Source organism: Carcharodon carcharias, chromosome 7, assembly GCF_017639515.1.
Source record: "Carcharodon carcharias isolate sCarCar2 chromosome 7, sCarCar2.pri, whole genome shotgun sequence".
Lineage (NCBI taxonomy): Eukaryota > Metazoa > Chordata > Chondrichthyes > Lamniformes > Lamnidae > Carcharodon > Carcharodon carcharias.
The window spans coordinates 50,116,762-50,142,636 of NC_054473.1; the positions used below are offsets into that span (position 1 = coordinate 50,116,762).

At 39.8% G+C, this 25,875-nt stretch overlaps 1 protein-coding gene across 3 annotated transcripts in view; it reads right to left on the reverse strand.

Annotated features, from left to right (window-relative positions):
• The window catches only part of lrig1 (leucine-rich repeats and immunoglobulin-like domains 1), a 157,934-nt gene that overhangs the window by 27,197 nt on the left and 104,862 nt on the right, over positions 1-25,875 (reverse strand). For all 3 annotated transcript variants that reach the window (XM_041191563.1, XM_041191562.1, XM_041191561.1), the window contains 6 exons: positions 24,709-24,852; positions 11,060-11,140; positions 6,343-6,414; positions 4,692-4,763; positions 1,840-2,003; positions 102-422 (listed from right to left, as the gene is read on the reverse strand). In XM_041191563.1, coding sequence (XP_041047497.1) covers positions 102-422; positions 1,840-2,003; positions 4,692-4,763; positions 6,343-6,414; positions 11,060-11,140; positions 24,709-24,852 — 854 coding nt within the window. The remainder of the gene's footprint in view (positions 1-101; positions 423-1,839; positions 2,004-4,691; positions 4,764-6,342; positions 6,415-11,059; positions 11,141-24,708; positions 24,853-25,875) is intronic.

Below are 25,875 nucleotides of genomic sequence, written 5' to 3' on the forward strand. Positions count from 1 at the left end.
ATTTGCAAGTGTCACCATCTTGGACTTGCATTTTTAGCAACAATTAAATTAAAAATTAGGAAATTTACACACCATCAGGTGCTTTTCCTCCTTATACTCACCATTGACTGTAAGCTTGGCTCTATTGGAGTAGGTTGAGCCAAAGTTGTTAGTTATAATACATTGATATCTTCCTTCATCTGTAAATTTCACTTTTCTTAAATGAAGAATGGTAGTGTATTCCATTACTTCACCATCCTTTGCCCGAACATGTGCAAAGTTTTCAATCTCAGCCTCGTGAAGAATCTCATGATCTTTCTTCCAGGCAAATATCATTGGAAAGTTGCTACTACTTGCTGCAGAACAAGTGAAACGTATGTCTTTGCCAAGCATAGCCATAGTTGTCTCAGGCTGAAGTATTATCTGAGGCTTTGGAAAGTCATCTGCATATTTAAACAGGATACATGTGTGAAGAGCAGTTTGTAATTTACACAAACAGTGTATATTGCTTTGGATGGGCAAGAGGCTACTGGAGCAATTAAAAAACTGATATAACCAATACATAATGAAGTGAATTACATAGGGAATAACCAAGGTGAACGGTAGTCTAGGATTCCAGATTTAATGTTTTACACGGGAAGAGATTCATGTTAAGCCAAAAGAATCCATAATGAAAATTTTCAAAAAAAAGTTATCATAGTGGGACATTTTAGCATTTTTTACCCCAATTCAAGACTTCTCAAACAAAAACAATTGCTTTTCAGTTTTCCAAAATGCTGGAATTAGCTAAGAGAATAAAGGACACTAGCTACTGACACTCAACTAACTGTAAACAAGGTGTTTAGAATTTAAAAAATTATGGGTGAAGTTAATATTGCAGCTGCAAAACCTGCAACGAACAGTTGGTCTCAATTCATAATTGTTTCTACTATTCCCAAGTCACATGTGTCCTAAGTCAGTTAATATCATAATGAGTATTTCTTCAACCATAAGCCATACTTTTCACACGGCATAAAACGAAAAGTGTAGATACTTTGGCATAGTGCAATAAACCAACAACTTGCACCCAACAACAGCCAGAGTTAGACTTCTGCCTGCTACTCCTACATAGCAAATTTCCCATGTCAGCTATATCACAGGTGTACTAATTACAGACAAGCAGTTTTCTGCTAATAAGGTCCTCGCATAAGTTACACCTACCATTATCAAATATTTTCCTGCAGCCAATTCTATAATATCATTGAAGAGCTTATGTCAGGTCATTCTCGGAAAAAAATTGTATTCCAATTCACGTCAGGCAAATTAAATAGAGATTCATGTAGCGCAATTTAATATTGGAATAGCAATTGAACAGTACCAAATTCTGCAAGCAGGCTTTTTATTTGTTCATGGGATGTGGGTGTTGTTGGCTAGGCCAACATTTATTGCCCATCCCTAAATTGCCCTTGTTCAGAGGGCATTTAAGAGTGGGTCTGGAGTCACATGTAGGCCAGACCAGGTGACGATAGCAGATTTCCTTCCCTAAAGGGCATTAGTGAACCAGGTATGTTTTGACGACAATCGACAATGGTTTCATGGTCATCACTAGACTTTCAATTCCAGATATTTATTGAGTTCAAATTCCACCATCTGCTGTGGTGGGATTCGAACCGGAGTCCCCAGAGCATTAACCTGGGTCTTGGATTACCAGTCCAGTGACAATACCACTATGCCATCGCTAAAGAAACCAACTAAAACAGTCACAGGCATACGGCTCAATGTCAGCTTCTAAAATTAGTCTAATCATTAACATAATGACTACAGTTCCAGCAGAAAGATGCCCCACAAATATTCAAAGCTTTCTATCACTTAAAAACTTACCACAAACAAAACTTTCTGCAGGCACAATGAAGATACTTTTGCCTTTCAGTGATTCTGGATGAGCACATGTAGCAACTACACTGGATTGGAAGTCTCGTCCTATGAGCCACTGTGGCAGCCATTTTAACTGGCAGTCACATAAAAAGCTATCACTGTTCATAGATCTGCAGAAACACGTCATACATTAGTCTGGTTGAACAATATATAACCATGTAATAAAATTCCAAAAATAAAACCAGCATAAAGGTTATGATTAATGGAGCAACCTTAATGTATTTGCTTGGTGTTATGACCGATGCAGTTGGTAAAGTGGAGTTGTTTAAAAATCCCAGAGGGAAACTTTAAACAACTGTCATAAACTATAATTTTAAGTGTTGTGTTTGAGATGTGGCTCTAAATTCAGGAATCAGATCATCAGTTCTTGAGGTTTTACGTTAGAAAAAGTGAAACATTTTATTAATTTACACAGGTTAAAATATATATACATATGACTACAAATTACTATCATAACTTCCCAAACTAATCTCCATTAAGGCAACAGCAACCCATAGACTTAACCAAACACCAGGCAGAGCATCTGCACCTTACAAATTCAAAATGAGGTTCACAATCTCAGTGCAGAAGAGGCCCTTGGGCCCATCAAGTCTGCACCAACACGTGAGAAACACCTGACCTACCTACCTAATCCCATTTACCAGCACTTGACATGCCAAGTGCTCATCCAGGTACTTTCTAAAAGATATGAGGCAACCCACCTCCACCACCCTCCCAGGCAGTGCATTCCAGACTGTCACCACCCTCTGGGTAAAATTTTTCCTCACATCCCCCCTAAACCTCCTGTCCTTCACCTTGAACTTGTGTCCCTTCGTGACTGACCCTTCAACTAAGGAGACCAGCAGCTCCCTTTCCACCCTGTCCATGCCCCTCATAATCTTATACACCTCGATCAGGTCACCCCTCAGTCTTCTCTGCTCCAAGTCTATCTAACCTCCCTTCATAACTTAAATGTTTCATCCCAGGCAACATCCTGGTGAATCTCATCTGCACACCCTCCAGTGCAATCACATCCTTCCTATAACGTGGCAACCAGAACGGCGCATAATACTCCAGCTATGGCCTCACCAAGGTCCAACATGACCTCCCTGCTTTTGTAATCTATAACTCGATTGATAAAGGCATGTGTTCCATGTGCCTTTTTCACCACCCCACTAACATGCTTCTCCGCCTTCAGACATCTATGGACACACACGCCAAGGTCCCTTTGTTCCTCAGAACTTCCTAGTGTCATGCTGTTCATTGAATACTTCCTTGTCAAATTACTCCTTCCAAAGTGTATCACCTCACACTTTTCAGGGTTAAATTCCATCTGCCACTTATCTACCCATTTGACCACCCTGTCTATATCTTCCTGTAGCCCAAGACACTCAACCTCACTCTTAACCACTCGGCCAATCTTTGTGTCATCTGTAAACTTACTAATCCTTACACACCACCACCACCACCACCCCTACCACCACCCCTACCACCACCACCACCACCACCTACCACCCCTACCACCCCTACCACCACCACCACTAGTCATCTATGTCGTTTAAAGAAATGACAAATAATAGGGGACCCAACACAGATCCCTGTGGTACACCACTGGACACAGGCTTCCAGTTACTAAAGCAGCCTTCTGTCATCACCCTCTGTCTCTTATAATTAAGCAAATTTTGAATCCACCTCATGAAATTACCCTGTATCTCATGTGCATTTGCCTTCTTTATAAGTTTCCCCTGTGGGATCTTGTCAAAGGCTTTGCTGAAATCCATATAAACTACATCAACTGCACTGCCCTCATCTACACACCTGGTCATCTCCTCAAAAATTTCAATCAAATTTGTTAGGCATGACCTCCCTCTGACAAAGCCATGCTGACTATCCCTGATCAATCCTTGCCTTTCCAAGTGGAGATAGATTCTCTCCTTCAGAAATTTCTCCAATAGTTTCCCTACCACTGATGTGAAAGTCACTGGTCTGTAGTTCCCTAGCTCATCTCTGCAACCCTTCACGAATAGCGGAACCACATTAGCTGTTCACCAGTCATCTGGCACCTCCCCCATGGCCAGAGAGGAATTAAAAATTTGGGTCAGAGCCCCTGCGATCCCCTCCCTCAGCAGTCTGGGACACAAATCCTCTGGACCTGGAAATTTGTCCACTTTTAAGCCTGCCAACACCTCCAATACCTTGTCACAACCTATATTAATTTGCTCAAGAACCTCGCAGTCTCTCCCCCCATTCTCTTGGATGAAGACGGATGTGAAGTATTCGTTCAACACTCTACCGATGTCCTCCGGCTCCACCCACAGATTGGTCCCTAATGGGCCTTACTCTTTCCCTGGTTATCCTCTTCCCATTGATATACTTATAGAATATCTTGGAATTTTCCCTACTTTTACCAGCCAGAGCTTTCTCATATCCCCTCTTTGCTCTCCGAATTGCTTTAAGATCCACCCTGCACTTTCTGTACTCCACTAATGCCTCCGCTGATTTGCTCCCCTTGTACCTGCTAAAAGCCTCGCTTTTCCTTCTCATCGTACTTAAAAAACACATTCTATAATGCTGTCCGAATGCACTGGTTCACAGAATACACCAGGTTTGGCAAATATGCAAATAATTGAGCATGAAACTGAAAAAAATATTCAATTCAGTAAACTACACAATTTTGACTGCAATTTGCATCTGGATTGCCAACTGCACCAAAATAACTTCAACCACAAACGTCACTATTTCAAAACATAATTACTTTGTGCCCACTGGATTACTTCAGTTAAAACACAACTTAGTACGATGGACTTTTGTTTACTTACAGTTCTTTCAGGCTCTTCATTTTGGTAAACGCTTCTCCCTGGATAGACCTGATCATATTATTTGCCAAGTTTCTATAAAAGGACAAATTGTAATGTGGTGCACTCCTTCAAAAAGGCCATTAAAAGACAATCAAAATTCAAAATCCCCCCGCCCCCCACCGAGGTATAATAGCTAATTTATCTATAAAATAGTATCTGCAACCTAATCTAACATATATAGTCTACTACTCTGTGTACCATCTTGACATCTACTTTTTATATTTGAGCTGAACAGACATTTAACAATTTATACAGGCCTTTCAACAATTTAGAGTTGACCTATAGCTGGAGTCATTTAAGTTCACCATATCGAGCACTCAACAAAAAAATATAAATACCATTTAAAAATATCAAAACCCTTCTGGAACATAATTCCACCCAACGTTGATGTCCTAAAGTAATAAGTAAGCCTAATGGGAAAAGCGCTGTTTTCTGTTTTAAAAAAAACAAGTGTATTAATTCCAAATTAGTTTAGACAAGGTCTACAAATGCCAAGAGTCTCTCAACCATTTACTTAAGTACCTCTGCCTAAGTTAATATAAAGAAAATTTAATAAGCAAGCTGAATTATCTTTAAAAAAAAAAATCAATGCAGAACCCATTTAACTACGGACAACCAAAATGTCAACCTTGACTCAGTGATAGCACTTTTGCCTCAGAGTCAGAAGGTTGTGGGTTGATGGCCCATTCCAGAGACTTGAGCACTAAATCTAAGCTGACACTCTGGTGCAATACCCAAGGGAGTGCTAAAATATTGGTGCTGCCATCTTTCAGATGAGACATTAAAGTCTCCAGAGAGGGCATATAAAAAAATCCCATGGCACTATTTGAGAAAGCATGGGAGTTCTCACAGTGTAACATCACTAAAGACGGATTATTTATTCATCCCTTTCAGCAGCCTTGCTGTGAATAAATTGGCTTGTCAGCTAGGCTTCAAGTGTCTATTTACCCAGGAGTGACAGTTTTTTTCCTGTCTAACATTTCCTGGGGGATCTATTCAGGTAAGTGAGTCAGAACCAACCAAAGTCTCCGACTCTAACTGAAAGCTGGAGACTTTTTCGGAGGATTCCACTGCAGAGGAATTGCGCAATCGAAGGTTGAAACATCCTGGGTAAATCTTGTGGAGTCCTTGCATTTGGAATTCCGAGGTGTCCCCCACCACAACTCCAGGGTGCCTCGAGTACAATCCTCCAGATTTTCACAAGGTAAATCTCCACAGTAACAGTTCTAGTTTATCTTCTATTCAAGACAGCAATAGCAAGCAGTCTGGCAAGTTCAGGAGTCAGTGGTAATCAGGAAAATATCTCATTTTGGAATTAATCTTTTTCATCTCAGTAAAAATTATGAAATTGGTTAGCAAGAAAAGAGATATTAATGGGGGGAAAGGAGGTGTGTATTAAATTTAAAGTTATCTGGAGCCTCAGGTTTTCCTTTAATGCCTTAAGGGCAAAATAAAAATAGAGACAAAGTTTAGACTATATCGAGAAGGAAGCAGATGGCCACTGCAAATGCAACTTCTTCTCAGTTTACAAAGAAGCTATTAAATTGCTAGCAGTCTACTAAAGCAGCCACTCTTGGCAGACTGCTAACTCAGTGTATTGTGGGATACTCACAGGTGTTCAAGGGCCTCCAGTCCTGCAAATGCTTTTTTGGCTATGGATTTGATCTTGTTTCCAAACAGTGTTCTGCAGTTTCCAAACACATACAGGAGATAAATGGAAAAAAAGTAGGCACAATTAGTTCAGCAAAATCAGATAAAGAAACTATATGAAGGGCAGGAAATTTGAACTGCTCCCAGGTTAAAATGTAAATTTAGAACTGGGTTCTGCTGCTTCGTTAAAAAAGTCTTGAGAATTCATGAATTGCAAGAGGACAAAACCATGTGGCTCACATTAAATTAGATCCTAAGTACCAAAAAATATCAGCTTGCTAAAATAAAAAAATCTGTCCAATAATCAGCAGCAAATAATGAGTAAGATTGACTGTGCTGACAGCTGCAGCCTCCAGCATTACACTGGACAGAATGCTTATAATAGTTCCAAAACCCTCCAGCCAAATCCACTTGCTTTTACTTTACTTCCTGCCCTTGCATGCCTTTCTGAAACACTCTAAAAACACTAACCTCATAAGCTAACTACATCCTGCAAACTGTCAAAACAAAGTTAGACTTTGCCTTTGAACTGTTTTAGACTGTGTGACTATGCTAACATGCTTAGTTCACATGCATTAAATTCACAATTCAGTGAAAGGTTTTCCCTTCCAGAAATTTAGTGAATAGTTTCACAAACTCCCTTTGTTAGCTCAGGTAATTTTGTTCAGTGTGGAGTTGAGTCACACAGACCAGAAAAATACTTGAGTTGGCTGATTCAGATAAGATCACGTGATGAACAACATATAACTTTTAAGTTGAATTTTTATTATATACATTTTTAAATGAGGTTTTACAACTCCTGAAATTAAAGGGATGGGTTAAAAAAGGGATTAGAAGTTTATTAATTTTGGGAACAAAAAGTGGGAAAAAACTGGGCTATTGCCTAGTAACAGTGGTCAAGCGACACAGACACAGACAGAAGTGTTCAATGTGTGTCAGGGAGTGAAGACAGGGATTTTCAGCTGAGATAAATACTACAAGGCAACTGCAAGGCTGAGTTTAGGGAGCTTATGTGTTTGCTCTGCAATTGAAGCAATAGAGAGTTTAGAGTGCAGTTTTGGGTGTCTAAGGGAGAAATACAAGTTGGGTGAGAAGCGTCAAGGTGAATGCTCAAAGAATCCAACAAAAGAAAATCATTTGCACATGTGGCAGTCCAACCAAGGAACCTTTGTGTCAAGCTAGTGGTAACATTTCAATGGTTTGTGTGTCTGTAAAGATAATGCTGGGTAAGGGAATACCGGGAAATTGAATCATGTATTTGCATCGAGATCTTCCCAACTTTTTTGTCTGGTGTAATAGAGTTCTTTTTTCTTGTTTTAATAAATATTTTATTGTTTAATAAAAGTTCATTAGCAGACTCCTGTGAATAAGTTCAGTAACTTTCCTCCAAGGTTTCTGAAAAGAACGTTAGAATCTATCAAGCTAGGTTACACTCTGGGATCTGACTTGTCCAGTATTATCAGCTGGGATCGTAACACATCGGGCAGAATTTTCTGCCTGTCAGGTGGGCGGGCGGGCCCGACCCAATCTCCGGCAGGCGCGGAGCTGACCCCCGCCAGCGAATCAGGCCGCACTGCCATTTTACGTGAGCGGGCCATTTAAGGCCCGCCCAGCAAGACATCCGGCAGGAAACGCTATGCGGGCGGAGGGGGAATCCCTGAAATCGAGAGTGCGCTCTTTCGCGCATGCGCACAAAAGAGCGCTTGTCTCCCTGAGGCTAAGCAGCCTCAGGGAGATTGCCTGGACTTTGAAAAATATTAATAGAAAAAAAATTCCCTTACATGTCCCCCTCATGTGACAATGTCAGATGAGTTGGGACATGTTCATAATTTACAGAATAACTTTATTAAATTTTTTAAAACCCTGTATGAAACCTCATCCTGCCACTGGATGAGGTTTCATGTGTTCTCTATTTGCCGCTGGGGCTTCTAGCCTGCCCACCAACCTTAAGGTTGGACAGGCAGGTCCTTTAATTGTTTAAATGATCCTGTCAATGGCCTCAATTGGCCACTGACAGGTCGGCGGGCCCACATATGATTTTGCTGTGCCCCCGCCTTCCTGAAAATTTAAATGGGGCGGGTTGATGTCGGGGGTTCCGCCCGACATCATCCCACATCATTTTATGCGTCGGCGAGCGGGCCCCACCCCCTGCTCACCAATGGCAAAATTCTGCCCATGGTAAAAGTTTTGCTAGCAGAGCACCCTTGGCCAGTGAAGGGAAGGGAAGATTTCTTTGCAAGATCCACAAGTTTACCCATTCCAGAATGCTATCTATTGAACCCTGCCGAAAAATGTATGCATGTGAATTGTTGAGGGTTTCTTAAATTTGTTTATAGGATGTGGGTGGCACAGCCAGCATTTATTACACATCCCAAAGGGCCCTTGAGGTGATGGTGGACTTACTTCTTGAAATGCTTTAGTCCACATGGTATAGGTACACCTGCAATGCTGTTCCAGGATTTTGACCCAGCAACAGTAATTATGATGCATTTCCAAGTCAGGGTGGTGGTGCAACTTGAGGGAAACTTGCAGTTGGCGTTACTTTTTCCCTTGTTCTTCTAGGTGGTAGAGGTCACAGGTTTGGAAAGTGCTGTCGTAACAGTCTTCTTGAGTTGCTGCAATACATCTTTTAGACTGAACATATTGCTGCCACCGGTGCACTAGTAGTGGAGGGAGTGTATGTTTAAGGTGGATGGAGTAAAAGTCAAGTTGGCAGCTTTGTCTTGGATGATGTTGAGCTTCTTGAATGTTGTTGGAGCTGCATTCATCCAAGCAAGTGGGGCATGCACCATCACACTCCTCACTTGGGCCTTGTAGATGATAGATAAGCTTTGGGGAGCCAGGTGGTGAGTTACTTGTTGCAAAATTCCCAGTCTCTGGCCTGCTCTTAAAGCCACAGTATTTATATGCCTGGTCCAGTTAAGTTACTGGTCAATGGTAACCCTCAGGACTTTGATGGTGAGGGATTCAACAATGGTAATGCTCTTAAATCTCAAAGGGAAGTGATTACACTCTTCCTTGTTGAAGATGGTCATTGCCTGGCCCTTACGTGGCACAAATGTTACTTGCCACTTTTCAGCCCAAGCCCGAAAGTTGTTCAGGTCTTGCTGCATGTGGGCACAGATTACCTTATGATCCAAGGGGTTGCAAATGGAACTGAATGCTGCAATGATCAGCAAACTTCACAACTTCTAACCTTAAGATGAAGGGGAAGGCCACAGAAAGTAGTTGAAAGATGGTTGGGCCTAGAACACTGCTCCAAGGAACTCCTGCAGTGATGTCTTGGTGCCAAGTTGATAGCTTCTAACAGCTACAGCCATCTTCTGTTTTGCTAGGTATGATGCCAGTCAGCAAATTACATTAAGCTTTAGCTTGCCAATACTGACACGTGGAAAACTTGTGAAAAAAATTCATTTGGGCAAGTGCTATCCATAGAGCTGCATCCCTTCATGTGTCACTATCTTTGTTGCAGAGGAGAGATGAGGCAAATCTTTCAGAAATTAACTTGTACCAGAGGTATCCAAGCACACATATTTAATGCCATACACTACCATCTTTAAGAGAGTAAAATTCTACTCATTTTGTAACTCACCTATAAGCATAACACCTTAAGCAATGCAAAACAATAACCAAACAAATTCACATTTATAAACTTCATTAGGATGTATACAAATATTTAATAATCCTTCCATTAATCTGTAGAGACAATGGCGTAGTGGTAATGTCACTAGACTAGTCATCAGCTGCCATGGCCCCAAAGTCTGGAATTCCCTGTCTAAACTTTTCTGCTTCTATTCCTCTCTTTTCTCCTTTAAGATGCTTATTAAAACCTACCTCTTTGGCCTAACTGCTCTATTATCTCATACGGCTTGGTGTCAAATCTTATTTGATAATGCTCCGGTGTAGCACCTGAGGACATTTTGCCATGTTTAAAAGGTGCTATATAAACACAAGTTGTTGTAATTGTACAGGTACTTGGTTTGTTATACTGTAGGCAAAAATGCTAATCCATTGTAACAACATCTTAATCTCTATGATAGTTATATATAATTTGCACCACACTTAGGTTTTAACACGCCAAATTATGTGTCCCCTCTTAGCTCATCAACCACATAGCCTCCCAGCAGCCTTGATTGTATTACCAAGACTTGTACAATGATAAATATAGTGTGCATAGCTGTACAAAAAAATTTAAAGGTTCTATGTAAAATAACTATATTTTAAAGTGAACACTGATTAAGACTCCAATATAAAGGCAAAAATAAAACTCAAGCTCAGTATAACTAAAGCAGACTCTCAAGTCTATGTTCCTTACCTCCTCAGATCATTTAGAAAGGCTTTCCCCACAGTTAACAGTAGAATAATTAAAATAAGTGTGCGTAAAATATTGGTTCTTTAAAGCGATGTGCCTTGAATATCTGGGGGTTTACTTAATTTCCGGGGTTCTAAGACTTAGAAAGTATTCATATAACTATAATACTCAAGCATAGCATGTCACATCTTCTGAACTGAACAGCTAATTAGAAGCCATTGCATCTTATCACTTTCTTGAACCCTGCATAAAGATGAACCTAATTCCCAAAGTTCCTATTCAAAGCTCAAGCACAAGAACAATGGCTGTAAAACAATAACCTTTTTATGCATGCAGTTTGGCTGACTTCAAAAGATGAGATACTCACAGCTTGCTCAGACTATCCAAGCCAGCAAAGGCCCCATTTGTATCTTCTATTATTCCCGAGATTTCATTATTGTCCAGTTCCCTGTAGGGAAGAAAAATAAGTAAGTGCAATCAATTTTCCAGTCTCACTCATTTACATTACGAAAGGTAAAGAGAAGGGGGAGGAAAGTAATGCTGTGGTTCACTACATTGCACACAAAAAAACTCTTATGAAGTTATTCAATACCAATGTAACATCTTCATAACAGAGACCTTTTAAAACCGTCGATCATTCTTATTCCCTAGAAACCACCACTGTTCTTTAGATCTGATGTTTTCTGTAAGCAGCTATTATCTTGGGGTTAAATAGAATTTTTGAGTTTCTACAGGATATATTTTTAAAATGTTATTGTAATAACTGCTTTTATTGACTGTTTCACTTCATTTCATACTTCAAACAAAAACAAAGAGGACTCAATGATTTGAAAATCACAGGAAACTAAAATGGTGAGGAAAACACCAAGAAGTTTGCTGGAAAGGTAATGGTATAGCTCTAATGCTTCTACTACTATAACAACATTGCTTTATAAATATAAATACGAAGAGTGACAATCTGCAGTTTTCTTAGTTATTCCTGGTTCAGCCTCTTACTTTCAGTCGCTCCTATGGTAAATGCAGACTGAAGGCAATACCTGAAGTACTACCATTTTGAAGGCTAATGCATCTACAAAATGTTTTTCTGTACCATGGAATATAAGCAACAAAGATGTAGTTATTTTAGTTTTTCTATTGCCCTCTGATGCATTATCTTTAGGTTAGCCAAAAAGACCAGAACGGGGAGAGAGAAATTATTTTGTGTCTCATCCACTTGGGCAACAATTTCTGGCATCCACATATGCACAATAATATCTGGAAACCCTGAAGTTGCTATCTAATTTACCCTCCACCTCCACAAGCTCCGCTACAGTGGTACCTTGCATGTATTTCAAAGTTGAAATTATCAGCAAGGGTGTGAAGTTGCGGTATTTACTCATGAGACTCCACGGTATTTACTCATGAGACTCCACTAAATATGCCGGAGAAAAAAAAATTAGGACCTGTCTATTCAAGTGGGATTTTGTTTTTAAAACAGTCTGATCAGTTTTAATTGCTGCCAAGTAACTTCTGGCTTTAAAAATTAACTTTTACAAATGTAGAGTCTCATCCCTTCAGATTTTAATTATTGTTGGAGATTCAAAAAATATACTTTGCTCTGTCTCATTCCCATCTTTCTTTCCTTATTTCTCTTTATTGTACATGACTTTGTATTCAAGCAGTATTCTAACTTACACTCCATGGTTTAGATTCAGGGCACAGAATTTTCATTTGGCTGCAGAGCTGGGGCTGGAGGCAGCCAACTTAAGTGCCTGCACTCCAATTAGATTAAAAAACCTCCCCACTTTCTTGGCTGCCTCCTCAAACATTGCTTCCAAGGTCCTGCTGCCAGCATCTCTGGGTTCCTGACTCAGGACCATAGAACAAAAACCAGTCCAGTGTCTCAGGAAGGAATCTTCAATCTGATTGGTTGAACACATATGCTGTTGCATACCCTGGTCACATTAGTTACCAAATCCCCTGTAAAAAGGGGTGTGTTGTTACAAATAACCAATGACAGTTAATTGCTACTCAAAAGCTCTCTGTGGAGAGCTGCAAGCATAATGAATGGCGAGTACTATTCATTAGTCATCAATATCTCCTGTCCCGCCACATAGATCTGTTAGTGAAAACTATCAATGCCATCAATTTATGCCACCATTTAAAAGGCTCTCAAAGCTACATTTCCAGTTAACAACCTTGCTCCAGGTTAATTATATGGATTTGAAACAGGATATGTAGTCTTGAAATCATCTGAACAGAATAACGTATCATGTTAACACACCAAAATATAGAGACAAGACTTATAAAGTTAGTTCAATGTATCTATATTTTGAGAGCTTGAAGAACACAAAGTGGTGTCCCTCATTAAATAGTATAGAAAATTTGTTCCACAGGATGCATCTTGGATTCCAAGTAACAATATATCATCTCATACCTTTAAAAGGTGCAAAATTACTTCCTAAAGACAAGAATAAGAGCCAATAATAATCATGGCTAGGCTGTTACGGTATAGAATTAAGGGTGGCTAAGCTGTCCCTTTTGCCTTTTTATTTTCTTCTTTACAGTCACTTGGGAAGGAAACTTTTTACTTTCAATGTTGGCTACTCCGATGGGCAATTTCTCTTGTAGTTTTTAAGTATTGTTGGTGTTTCTAAAATCATGATTCCATTTCTTCAACTTCCCACCAGAACAGGGATTTCTTTTCACAAAGGAACACCCATTCTGATAATTCAGAGGAAGATGTAAAATTGTGCACATCTTTGGAGGAAAATCAATCTCAGAACCAATCTGAAGTGGTTCAATTTCCAAATTCAAATGAATCAGTGGAAATGCATTAATTCCACTGAAACCTGCCCCAGGCTGGAAGTTGTATGCTTTCTCAGAAAAATTTTCCAAGCACTTGACATGAAATAGTACGCATTTGTGTATTACGTAACAATCTTGCCACAAGCAACCAATTTCGGAGAATTTTCCCTTTACATACAAGGTTCTTTACTCATGGTGGAATCTCCCCCATTTCAGTGGTACACATAGGGCAGGATTTTGCCCTTGGTGGGAGTGCTCGGCGGGGGGGGGGGCGGTGTCGTGCATGGTGACCACCGCCCGCCATCGGCTCTGCTCTGCAATTTCACACGGGCGGGCTAATTAAGGCATGTGCGTGAGAACGCATTTCAATCTCCGAGGCAGCTCCTTGCCTCAGGGAGATTGAAGCGCTTTTTTAAAAAATTAATAAAGACAGTAGAAATTTAATAAAACATATCCCTTCGTGGGACCGTCACATGAGATGGGTCACATTTTTAATTCCAAGATAAAGTTTTTATTTACTTTAGGAAACCTCATCCTGCTCATGGATAAGGTTTCCTAAAAAATGTAAAGGCTGCTTGGCCTTTTCAACTGCTCGCCAACTGTAATTTTGAACTTATTTGGCTTAATGGCCCTTTTAATTATCGGCGGGCGCGTAGCCGACTCCGGCACACCCCCACCTAATGGAATATTGCATGTCATTTTACACAGGTGTGTCAGGTGATCCCTCACACACCAAGCGTAAAATTCTTCCCATAATTACTTTTAAAAGGGTTTCAAAGATCAAGATTTCCAAGTCCATACTCTCTAACTTTTCTTTGGGATCGGAAGGTTTCAAGAATCTACCTTGGTCTAAGAGAAAGAATAAGGTTTCTCGAATTTTATAGTCCATGAAGAAAGCAGAAAGCATACAATGGCAGATATTCTATATTTTTTCCTTCACTTGTATAATTGACTGACCCACTTCTGTCAACACAGAATAATACAATACAGCAGAAGTACATACAAGATTTATTTTCATGATAGGCAAATTTGAATGATGCTGAATTTAAAGAAAATTGTGAAAAGGGCAAAAATAATATCTAACAGGATATTCCACAGTACTTGGTAACATTGCACAGGAACAGTATAGTACTATCCACTGAAGATTTCAAACTCCTTTTTAAAAAGGCATTTCCAGCAAGCTTTTGTTTCTTTTGTGGGATTTGAGGTTATTATTCTTCCCTATACAAGTTATAAATATAAAAACTACTGCCATTAAGTACCAATAGAAGGAAAATTTATTAGCAAATGGGACAACTATCACTGTCAAATTAGGCATGCTACTTTGTAATTAATCCTTTGAGGAATGCAGTGTTTCTCTATTTTTGCCAAATAAGTTTCATTTTGACTGAAATAATTCCCCAAATAGCCTGCAACATCAAAATACCCCGCTAAGTGCTAGTGTAGAAAGGTGAGTAGTAATTGGCCTTTCACCAGTATTGGTTTATAGCAACAGGAAAACAAAGTCAAAAATCATTGCTACCAGTGGCCTTTGGAAACAGAAAAACTTAGGTACCATTTAAATTATGATTTTAGAATTGAACACAGTTTATAGTTGCTGTAGGAACTGAGTTATCCATCCACTTGCTCCTTTAGTAATAAATCTGATAGGATGGTGAGGAGAGATTTCACAGACTTAAGAAACACCTTTTATTCCAAGGGTATGATAATAGATCCAGGAATTTTTTTTTTTTTACTGTCAAGCACATGCCTGTAGAACCCAATTTGAAGTTAAGATGTCAAAGGAACACAGGAAATTGATTTTTTTTCAGTGCAAGTGTGTGCATTAGACTGCCAGAATGCAAAATTATGACAGATATTATGAAAAGAGAAGGACTGGACAATCTCCAATAAGATGATTCAGGGCTGCTAATTCAGGAATCAGTAGGAAACCTGGTAAGAGGTTTGGAAGACTAAGCAAGATGGTCCAATAGTCTTGTGTCCAAAACATTACTATGTTACTATTTTTTCTCCCAATCATTCGGTGAAGTTTCAACACTAAAAGTTACATAAATATTTTGTTGGTATTGAAAACAAAAAATTGATAGCTTAAAAATTCTGAACTCTGCTACAAATCTGAAGTAATCTTGCTTAAATATATGAAGTAATAGCGTAAAGCAAAAGTTGTTCCAATTTTTAATATTAGGCATTCAAAAATCTACTGGGTCAATGCATGTGGTCAGGAAAATGATCTGTTCAGTTTGTGTATCAAATTCATGCAAGATGGAACCAACAAGGACACCTCAATTTCATATAAGATTCTCATTTAAAACTAGAAAAAAAAATATTCAATATGAAGGAGTCTGAAAGTAACATATTTAACTTTAAATTTAGTTTTACAGCATTACATACAACTACTTACTACAGTGACTACACTACTTTACAGTCAATGGAGTAATTGAGAAATGGTCATGAAAAGTGCTATATAAATGCACGTCCTTATTTTCTTTTTAAAATACAGAATTTGATTCTCGGCTTGACCAGCCCCCTTTTCTTGAGATGAAAGTATGTACAAGTAGAATAGTGTGGCATTCTATCCTGGCTATTTATTCTCTAAATATATGGTTTTAAATTGACTATGACATTGTATTCTATATAATGTCAATGCCCTGCTCATTGCGTGTTTTCTTTTAAATGAAAAGAATGAAGGAGGGTGAAGTAAAAGAAAAAAAATGTTCAAGCAAACTAGAAAAACCTTTGATTTGAGGTCTTTTTGTATTTACTTCCTTTCTCTCACAGGCTTCACTGGCAATTTCCTATTCTTTCTGGCTGGCTAGGCCTGAATGCCTGCTGGCTTGTTAATCATTGCTGTGTGAAGGCCTCGAGGCTTGACCTCCATTTGAATAGCTATGCATTTCAGCAGTTTCACACCCACTGAAGGCTCGTCAATCCTCAGCAACAATGGAACCATAATTAAAGCGTGCTCGTTTCTCTTTCACCAGGTGCAGGACCCAATGGGCCTCTGCTTTATTTAATTAGAATTCTCTGCATTGGAGTAGAAAACATCGGCATTCAGTCTTAGCTGGTCATTCAAAATACAAACATAAACCTCTCTGAAAGCTAAACATGTTTCAGGAAAGGCCAAGTAAAGTTCTGTCTGACATCTTCTTCAAGCAGTTCAAGGTAATAGAATCTTTTGCTTCCAGCTTCATGTGTAGATGAGAAGAGGTGGTGCCTGTATGGGTCCTTTCTAAATTCCTTTCCAATGACAAACTCATGACTAAAGACAAGATTTGGCAGCTGCCGAGAACTACAACTAAAGCAGGTCTTTAAAATGTCAGATTAGCTTTTAAGATACCAACAATTAAACCATTCCCACCCCCAGAAAAAAATAAAAATAAACACTTATTTATTCTTTAAATTTAATGATGAGCTGCCAATTTTTAGTCATTAGATGTTTCAAGCATACTTTGGGAATAATGAATACCATATTTACCATGCATACCATTGGTTTCCAGCTGTAAAGTAGTATTGTATAAAATTTTCCATTTCATTTAATGATCTTTGCATTTTCACAACGAAGGAGAGGAACACTTACGTCTCTGGTATTTTCTCTTGTATTTTGCTGTTTACTGAATTTCAGCAAAAAATAAATCAAAAATTTTCCAAATCATGGAGGCTATCCAAAACTAATTGTAAAGCACCACATTCATAAGTTGAGACATTCCCACTCTGAAAATCAGTTTTGAAGTTGACAAAGTAACAAGCACTGGCAGTCAAGGATAAATAATAAACGAAATGCCAACTTATATGTATAAATGAATGCACCTTCATAGTAAGTCATAAATGCAAGTTTTAGTAAATACTGGCATTTCAAAAAGTCCAATTCCTCCCAGTGACATGATGTATTTGCACAACATTTATTAAATTTGTTTGCATCTTTATCCATTCCCTCTTCTAAATAAATTGTATTTTAAGATTTCAGGATTAGCACAGTGCATTGGGAAATAATATTTACACAAGACACTGAACTAGCTTAAAATATAGCGAACCTATTCTTAAAGTGAACATGGTTTGAAAGCACATCTTTGTTCCTGTTCTCAAAAAGGCACTCCTGAAGAACAAAGTGCAAAGGAAATATATCAGATCAGCACATATGATTCAAAAGCAAGATACACAGTCATAGCAGTGTGGAATCTCATCTTATACACCAGATACACTCTACAGGTCAATCTCACATTAGCAAAGACTACTGGTACAGACCAATAGTGGTCACTTAGAAAAAGATATGTAAAACATGCAGTTTTGGGATGAACACATTTTATCAAAAAACTTATAGTTTTGAGTTGGAAAGCAATAAAAATTGCTCAGTTGATCTTTCTGATCAGGAGTCAAATTCAAAAATCAGAAATCAAATACTTGTAGAAGTTCAGGCTCATAATTAAGATTTTAAGAAGATGCTTTTCAGACGGTATTTAACAAGTTTCTTTTGAACCAAAATCATAATTGAAAAACACTGTTTACTTCTTTAAAAGCAAAATACTGCGGATGCTGGAATCTACAACAAAAAAAACCTGGAAAAACTCAGCAGGTCTGACAGCTTTTACTTTACAGCCTTCCGGATTAAATATTGAGTTCAACTTTAGATCATGAATTCTCTCCTCCTTCCTCACCCCCTTTCCTCACCCACTTTTTCCAATAATTTATATATATTTTTGTTTTCCCACTTATTTCCATCCATTGTTTTATCTCTACCTTTTAGCCTATTTCGATTCCACCTCCCCCCCACCCACACACACACACACCAGGGCTATCTGTCCTTTCTCATCCTGCTTTCCACCCTTAATGTCCCCATTAGCACATTTCTTAGCTAATATCACGACCATCAACACCTCTTTGTCTTTTTGTCTATGACATCTTTTAGCTATCTCCACCTATCACTGGCCCTCTATCCAGCTCTACCTGTGTCCCCACCACGCCCCCCCCCCCCCCCCCCCCCCCCCAAAACCAGCTTATATTTCATCTCTTTTCTATTTTTCCTTAGTTCTGATGAAGAGCCATTCGGACTCGAAATGTTAACCATTTACTTCTTGTTTTTCCCCAGTTAAAATCACAATGATGGCTTCCCATTATAGTAATAAGGAGCTATAGTGTAAGAATCTATGTAACACGGAAGATGCATGAACGTTTGTATTCAGGAATCTAATTCACTGGGATAAACACTAATTTATGATATCCTCATTATTACTTAACCCCAGAAAATACTTGCATTTATATTGCACCTTTTGTGACCTCAGGATGGCCAAATCACTTTTCAGCAATGAAGTACTTTCAAACTGAGTAGTCTGCCTAAGGGTGGGTTCTTTGCTCATTTCTCCATACCTTGCAGTCTTGCACTTTCCTCTTCAGTTGCTCATAGGAGCCTCCCATTTTCAATTTCAAGTTGTCTAACATCATCATTCGCTTTCTCCTCCTTGGTCTACATTCTTGTAATCTTCCTTCAACCACCTCCTTCAGCAAGTTCTAATGCCACAGAATATGACCAATCCAACCTTATTGCCTTTTCTTCATGATATTCATTAACGATCTTTCCTTCCTGACTATCCTGAGAACTTCATTGCTTTTGTGTTCTTTCCAACTGACCCACTCCAACCTTCTCCAGAACTACATTTCACAACTTTCTAGTCTTTAGGATGTCTGCTTTCCTCAAGAACCAGATTTTAGCTCTGTACCAAAAGACACTCGATCACCGTCTTGATAGTTATTTTCTAAAGATCTATACTTACTTCTATGCTGAGCAATTCTTTATGTTTGGAGAACACATTTTTTGCCATTGCTATTCTAGTTCTGATTTATGGCAGTAATAATCTTCTGACACGATTCTTCCCAGGTGCTTATATCGTGAAACCTGTTCCAGCTGTTGACTATTTATCTTAACCTCTGCTTTCACACGATTATTTCTTCCAATCTTCATACTTTATCATTTTTACATTAATTATCATTCCATAAACGTTCATCATTTCATTCACTTTATTCAACAGAATATGCTCTGCTGTGCAACTAGGACCTGCTCATCTGCAAATCTCAATACCATCACCAATTGAGCTATTTTGATACCTTCCTATACTTCATCTGGTGGTTATTTTATCATGGGTTCAGCATAGCTATCAAGGAACAATGGTGATAGCAAACAGCCTTCTCTCATCTCTTGCCAAGTTCAGTTTCGCCAAGTACTGTCCTGATGGTAGCAGTCTGTCTCACATACAGAGCTTCAATCATTGTTATCTCTCCAACCAACTCTGATCACCTGCAGCACTTTCAGCAGCTTTTGCCCATCCCAGTTGAAAGCTCTCTCATAATTCACAAGTGTGTCACTGTTATAATGTAGGAAACATAGAAACCAACTTGTGCAAAGTCCTACGAACAGCAAATGGCGACCAGATAATTTTAGATTTTAGCTGAGGGATAAATATTGGCTGACACAGCAACAGGAATCCACTGCTCTACTTTGAATATTGTCTTTAGACCTTTTACATCCTTTGAAGGGAAGATAGAACCTCAGTTTAATGTCACATCCGGCACTGCAATACTCCCTCAGTACTGTGCTGGAGTGCCAGTCTGGATTATGTGGTCAGGTTTCTGGAGTGAAACTTGAACTCTCAACCTTTTGACTCAGAGGTAAGAGTGCTATCACTGAGCCAAAACTGACACCCAAATGAAACTAATTCTAAAGGTAATTGCTGCTAACCCTCAATTTGCCACTTATTCAGATTTTTAAAAAATCTTTGAAGCCCTATTACTAATCCTTTCCACCATCATTTCTTTTACCACGCTTAGCTTTAATGTAAATATAAAACATTTAGAATTACTTTGTATTACTCTTTCAATTAAGAAACTATTATCTCTTCCATTTCTACATCATAAAACTGATCTATTCTACACCAGGAAGGAATAGGTGCCAGACAGTGGCTTTCATTGCCTACTTATGAGAAATGTAAGTGCACTATTTTCAAGACAGGGAGGATCGAAGAAAGCTAAAAGCCAAGGAAAGCTTTACAATGCTCAAAAAAGACAGGTCCGACTTTCCTGCAAATAATTTTTCTAGTACAGGTACAGTATCTCAAAACTGGGAACCTCAAGACCAAGTCAATGCCAGATTTCGGATCTTGCCAGTTTTTGCAGGGAAATAAATCGGAACCTTAATTCAATTAATATGAGACACATGAAAATTAGTGACTAGGTTTATTTGTTTGAAAAAGAATGCATAACAGTGAAGAAATAACATTGAAAAATAATTAAACAAGGTAAGGCTGACTTGTAGGCTGTGCTGGGATTCAAAGTATGGACGTGTTACTGAAGCTACCAGAAAATCACAGCTTCCTGTATGTGTGGAAACACAACCTCAGTTAAAAGGCAAAACAAAAACAGAATTACCTGGAAAAACTCAGCAGGTCTGGCAGCATCGGCGGAGAAGAAAAGAGTTGACGTTTCGAGTCCTCATGACCCTTCGACAGAACTTGAGTTCGAGTCCAGGAAAGAGCTGAAATATAAGTTGGTTTAAGGTGTGTGTGTGGGGGGCGGAGAGATAGAGAGACAGAGAGGTGGAGGGGGGGGTGTGGTTGTAGGGACAAACAAGCAGTGATAGAAGCAGATCATCAAAAGATGTCAACGACAATAGTACAATAGAACACATAGGTGTTAAAGTTAAAGTTGGTGATATTATCTAAACAAATGTGCTAATTAAGAATGGATGGTAGGGCACTCAAGGTATAGCTCTAGTGGGGTTTTTTTTATAATGGAAATAGGTGGGAAAAGGAAAATCTTTATAATTTATTGGAAAAAAAAAGGGAAGGGGGAAACAGAAAGGGGGTGGGGATGGGGGAGGGAGCTCACGACCTAAAGTTGTTGAATTCGATATTCAGTCCGGAAGGCTGTAAAGTGCCTGGTCGGAAGATGAGGTGCTGTTCCTCCAGTTTGCGTTGGGCTTCACTGGAACAATGCAGCAAGCCAAGGACAGACATGTGGGCAAGAGAGCAGGGTGGAGTGTTAAAATGGCAAGCGACAGGGAGGTTTGGGTCATTCTTGCGGACAGACCGCAGGTGTTCTGCAAAGCGGTCGCCCAGTTTACGTTTGGTCTAGCCAATGTAGAGGAGACCACATTGGGAGCAACGAATGCAGTAGACTAAGTTGGGGGAAATGCAAGTGAAATGCTGCTTCACTTGAAAGGAGTGTTTGGGTCCTTGGACGGTGAGGAGAGAGGAAGTGAAGGGGCAGGTGTTGCATCTTTTGCGTGGGCATGGGGTTGTGCCATAGGAGGGGGTTGAGGAGTAGGGGGTGATGGAGGAGTGGACCAGGGTGTCCCGGAGGGAGCGATCCCTACGGAATGCCGATAAGGGGGGTGAAGGGAAGATGTGTTTGGTGGTGGCATCATGCTGGAGTTGGCGGAAATGGCGGAGGATGATCCTTTGAATGCGGAGGCTGGTGGGGTGATAAGTGAGGACAAGGGGGACCCTATCATGTTTCTGGGAGGGAGGAGAAGGCGTGAGGGCGGATGCGCGGGAGATAGGCCGGACACGGTTGAGGGCCCTGTCAACGACCGTGGGTGGAAAACCTCGGTTAAGGAAGAAGGAGGACATGTCAGAGGAACTGATTTTGAATGTAGCATCATCGGAACAGATGCGACGGAGGCGAAGGAACTGAGAGAATGGGATGGAGTCCTTACAGGAAGCGGGGTGTGAGGAGCTGTAGTCGAGATAGCTGTGGGAGTCGGTGGGTTTGTAATGGATATTGGTGGACAGTCTATCACCAGAGATTGAGACAGAGGGGTCAAGGAAGGGAAGGGAAGTGTCAGAGATGGACCACGTGAAAATGATGGAGGGGTGGAGATTGGAAGCAAAACTAATAAATTTTTCCAAGTCCTGACGAGAGCATGAAGCGGCACCGAAGTAATCATCGATGTACCGGAGAAAGAGTTGTGGAAGGGGGCCAGAGTAGGACTGCAACAAGGAATGTTCCACATACCCCATAAAGAGACAGGCATAGCTGGGGCCCATGCGGGTACCCATAGCCACACCTTTTATTTAGAGGAAGTGAGAGGAGTTGAAGGAGAAATTGTTCAGCGTGAGAACAAGTTCAGCCAGACGGAGGAGAGTAGTGGTGGATGGGGATTGTTCGGGCCTCTGTTTGAGGAAGAAGCTAAGGGCCCTCAGAGGGAGTAGAGGGATTGGACGTCCATGGTGAAGAGGAAGCGGTAGGGGCCAGGGAACTGGAGAGACCAAACGTAAACTGGGCGACCGCTTTGCAGAACACCTGCGGTTTGTCCGCAAGAATGACCCAAACCTCCCTGTCGCTTGCCATTTTAACACTCCACCCTGCTCTCTTGCCCACATGTCTGTCCTTGGCTTGCTGCATTGTTCCAGTGAAGCCCAACGCAAACTGGAGGAACAACACCTCATCTTCCGACTAGGGACTTTACAGCCTTCCGGACTGAATATTGAATTCAACAACTTTAGGTCGTGAGCTCCCTCCCCCATCCCCACCCCCTTTCTGTTTCCCCCTTCCTTTTTTTTTTCCAATAAATTATAAAGATTTTCCTTTTCCCACCTATTTCCATTATTAAAAAAAACCCCACTAGAGCTATACCTTGAGTGCCCTACCATCCATTCTTAATTAGCACATTTGTTTAGATAATATCACCAACTTTAACTTTAACACCTATGTGTTCTATTGTACTATTGTCGTTGACATCTTTTGATGATCTGCTTCTATCACTGCTTGTTTGTCCCTACAACCACACCCCCCCTCCACCTCTCTGTCTCTCTATCTCTCCGCCCCCCACACACACACCTTAAACCAACTTATATTTCAGCTCTTTCCTGGACTCGAACTCAAGTTCTGTCGAAGGGTCATGAGGACTCGAAACGTCAACTCTTTTCTTCTCCGCCGATGCTGCCAGACCTGCTGAGTTTTTCCAGGTAATTCTGTTTTTGTTTTGGATTTCCAGCATCCGCAGTTTTTTTGTTTTTATCTCAGTTAAAAGGCAGTTCAGATCAGGTGGGGTCAAGGGTCGCTCAGGCCACTCTAAGCATGGGATGAAACTAGCACGTGGAGCAATAACTAGTCCAGCGTGCCCCTGTGCCATTGTATCACTTAGCCAAATTGTCCCAGTGAGTTACTTTACTCATGTAATAACAATTAAAGTCAATACATGGCAGCTTATAAAAATGTCCAGTTTTCAGGTAGTCAGGTTGGTGACACTGTACCTGTATTATTATTAAAATTTAAACCAGAAATGTGAAACTAAGAGTGCTGACCGCATATGTAGAAATAGACTGGTCACTGTATACTGGCACGCTATACACAAGCTGACTAAATGTTAGCTGCCCAATTATGAAGATGAAAAAATACCTTTTAAGTTTTGTTTCTCCAGACACATTTCAAAGAAATAACTCACACTTCAAATTCAACATTTAAGATCCCAAACATAGAAAAGCATGAGATCCTTTCAATTTTTGTATGGTCTGCAAAATTCGGGGCATAACTGCACACGATCAGATTTACGCAGTCTCTAATAAAAATCCCCAAAAAGTGGATTGAATGGTTTTACATTAATCTGTGGCAACAGACTACAAAAATCACAAAAATATCTAACAGCCTTGTTTCACAAATAACCTTAAACTATGCAACATAAAAACTTATATTTGTGTAGCACCTTTCACAATCTCAGCATGTCTCAGTATGTCATAGTTATTCCAGGGTAGTCACTGTTACTTGCAGGAAACATGGCAGCTAATTTGTGTATAGCAAGATCCCACAACCAGTAAGTGAGGTTATTGATTTGGTTTTGGTGGTAATGGGGGAGGGAGGAATATTGACCAGGTCACAAAGAAAAATCCCCATCTTCAAGGAAGCGCAAAGGAATTGTTTATATACACAAACTGAGCATGAATCAGACTGCTTATTACTTTATTGGACCAACTTCTAGTAATGAGACACTCCAGTGGAATGCTGTGAAGGACCACAAAAACTAATAGGTGTTTACAAAGCTATTGTATAGGGCTACCGCATTTTGAGAGATAAATAATTAAAATAACAATCTTAATTTGTTAACTGTGCAAGATTTGCTGAATCATAAAGGTAATTACAGAAAAACATAGTCATAGTGGTGTATGATGCAAATTATTACCATTGATCATCTACATTGAAACCAACTTGTTCAGGTCTCACTATATAGCAGATTTCAATACTTACAATACTCGCAGGGTTCGAAGTCCTTTAAAGACGCCATCAGCAATATGACTTATTGTATTGTGACTTAAGCGAAGAATCTGGAGCCCACTCAGCCCTGTTAGGCTTCCCTCATCCAATCTGATCAGGTTATTGTGAGAAAGATTCCTGAAAGATGATGAAAACCATGGGTCTTAGCTGTTTTTGGTATTCAGAAGCAACTTTCCCTAGGCACAAATGTGTGCTCATTGATCCTTAACTACACCTCTCATCACAACAATCTTTACTTTTCCCTTTGCTGACATCTTGCTGCAGTACAATTCCCAGGTGTTCTGTCCCTCTGATGAATCACTCAAATGACCAATATTTATATGAGCTATGGTAGTGATAATCTAGCGAACTTTTGAATCATGAAGTGGGGTCAGTCCACAAAGCCCAATCCTGCCCTCATTTATGCATATCCAGTGAAAGTTACTGTACAGTGATTAGCAACAACATCTCCCAACCTCATCACTCCTGGCTGAGATCAGCTAATACAGACAAACAAAGGACTGAACTTGGGACACTCTCACCACGGTCTCTATAGCTGTTATTCACTGCCTTAACTAGTTGAACCACCAGGATAGTAATAAAAATACTAGGTTAATTGAATAGGGTTGAAAGTGCCCCAACTATAACAAACTGACCATCCTAAGTCAGAGGGAATTTCTTTTAAAAAGTGAAAAATGCTTTCATCATTCATGTCCTATGCAATCCAGATAAAGAAAACAGAAACCAACTATGCAGGAGGGAAAGCAAACAGCTACGTACACTGCACTTGAGTGTAAGTCATCCATGCAGATCTACCGCCTACATGTCAAACTTTACTGGATTTCAAATCAAGTCTAACGCAGGTCTGACCAAGTGAAAGCTCAGTCTACTTTTGTTTGTTTAGAAACAGCTGGATTTGTCCTAATTTGTATACAACCCAACATTCTTTCAGTAAACTAAACATTATATTTGGTGAGGCAGTTTCATGATATTTTTAAAATAGGTTACCATAAAAACCCAGCTGCAAATTTTCTGAAGTTGACATTTGGAAAAAGCTACTATGTGCATCAAAACATATTTCTATTGTGAGCAAGATTTTTTTTTAAAAATACCATATTTGTAGTCATGGATTTACATTATGTAACTGATAGCGATTTAAAG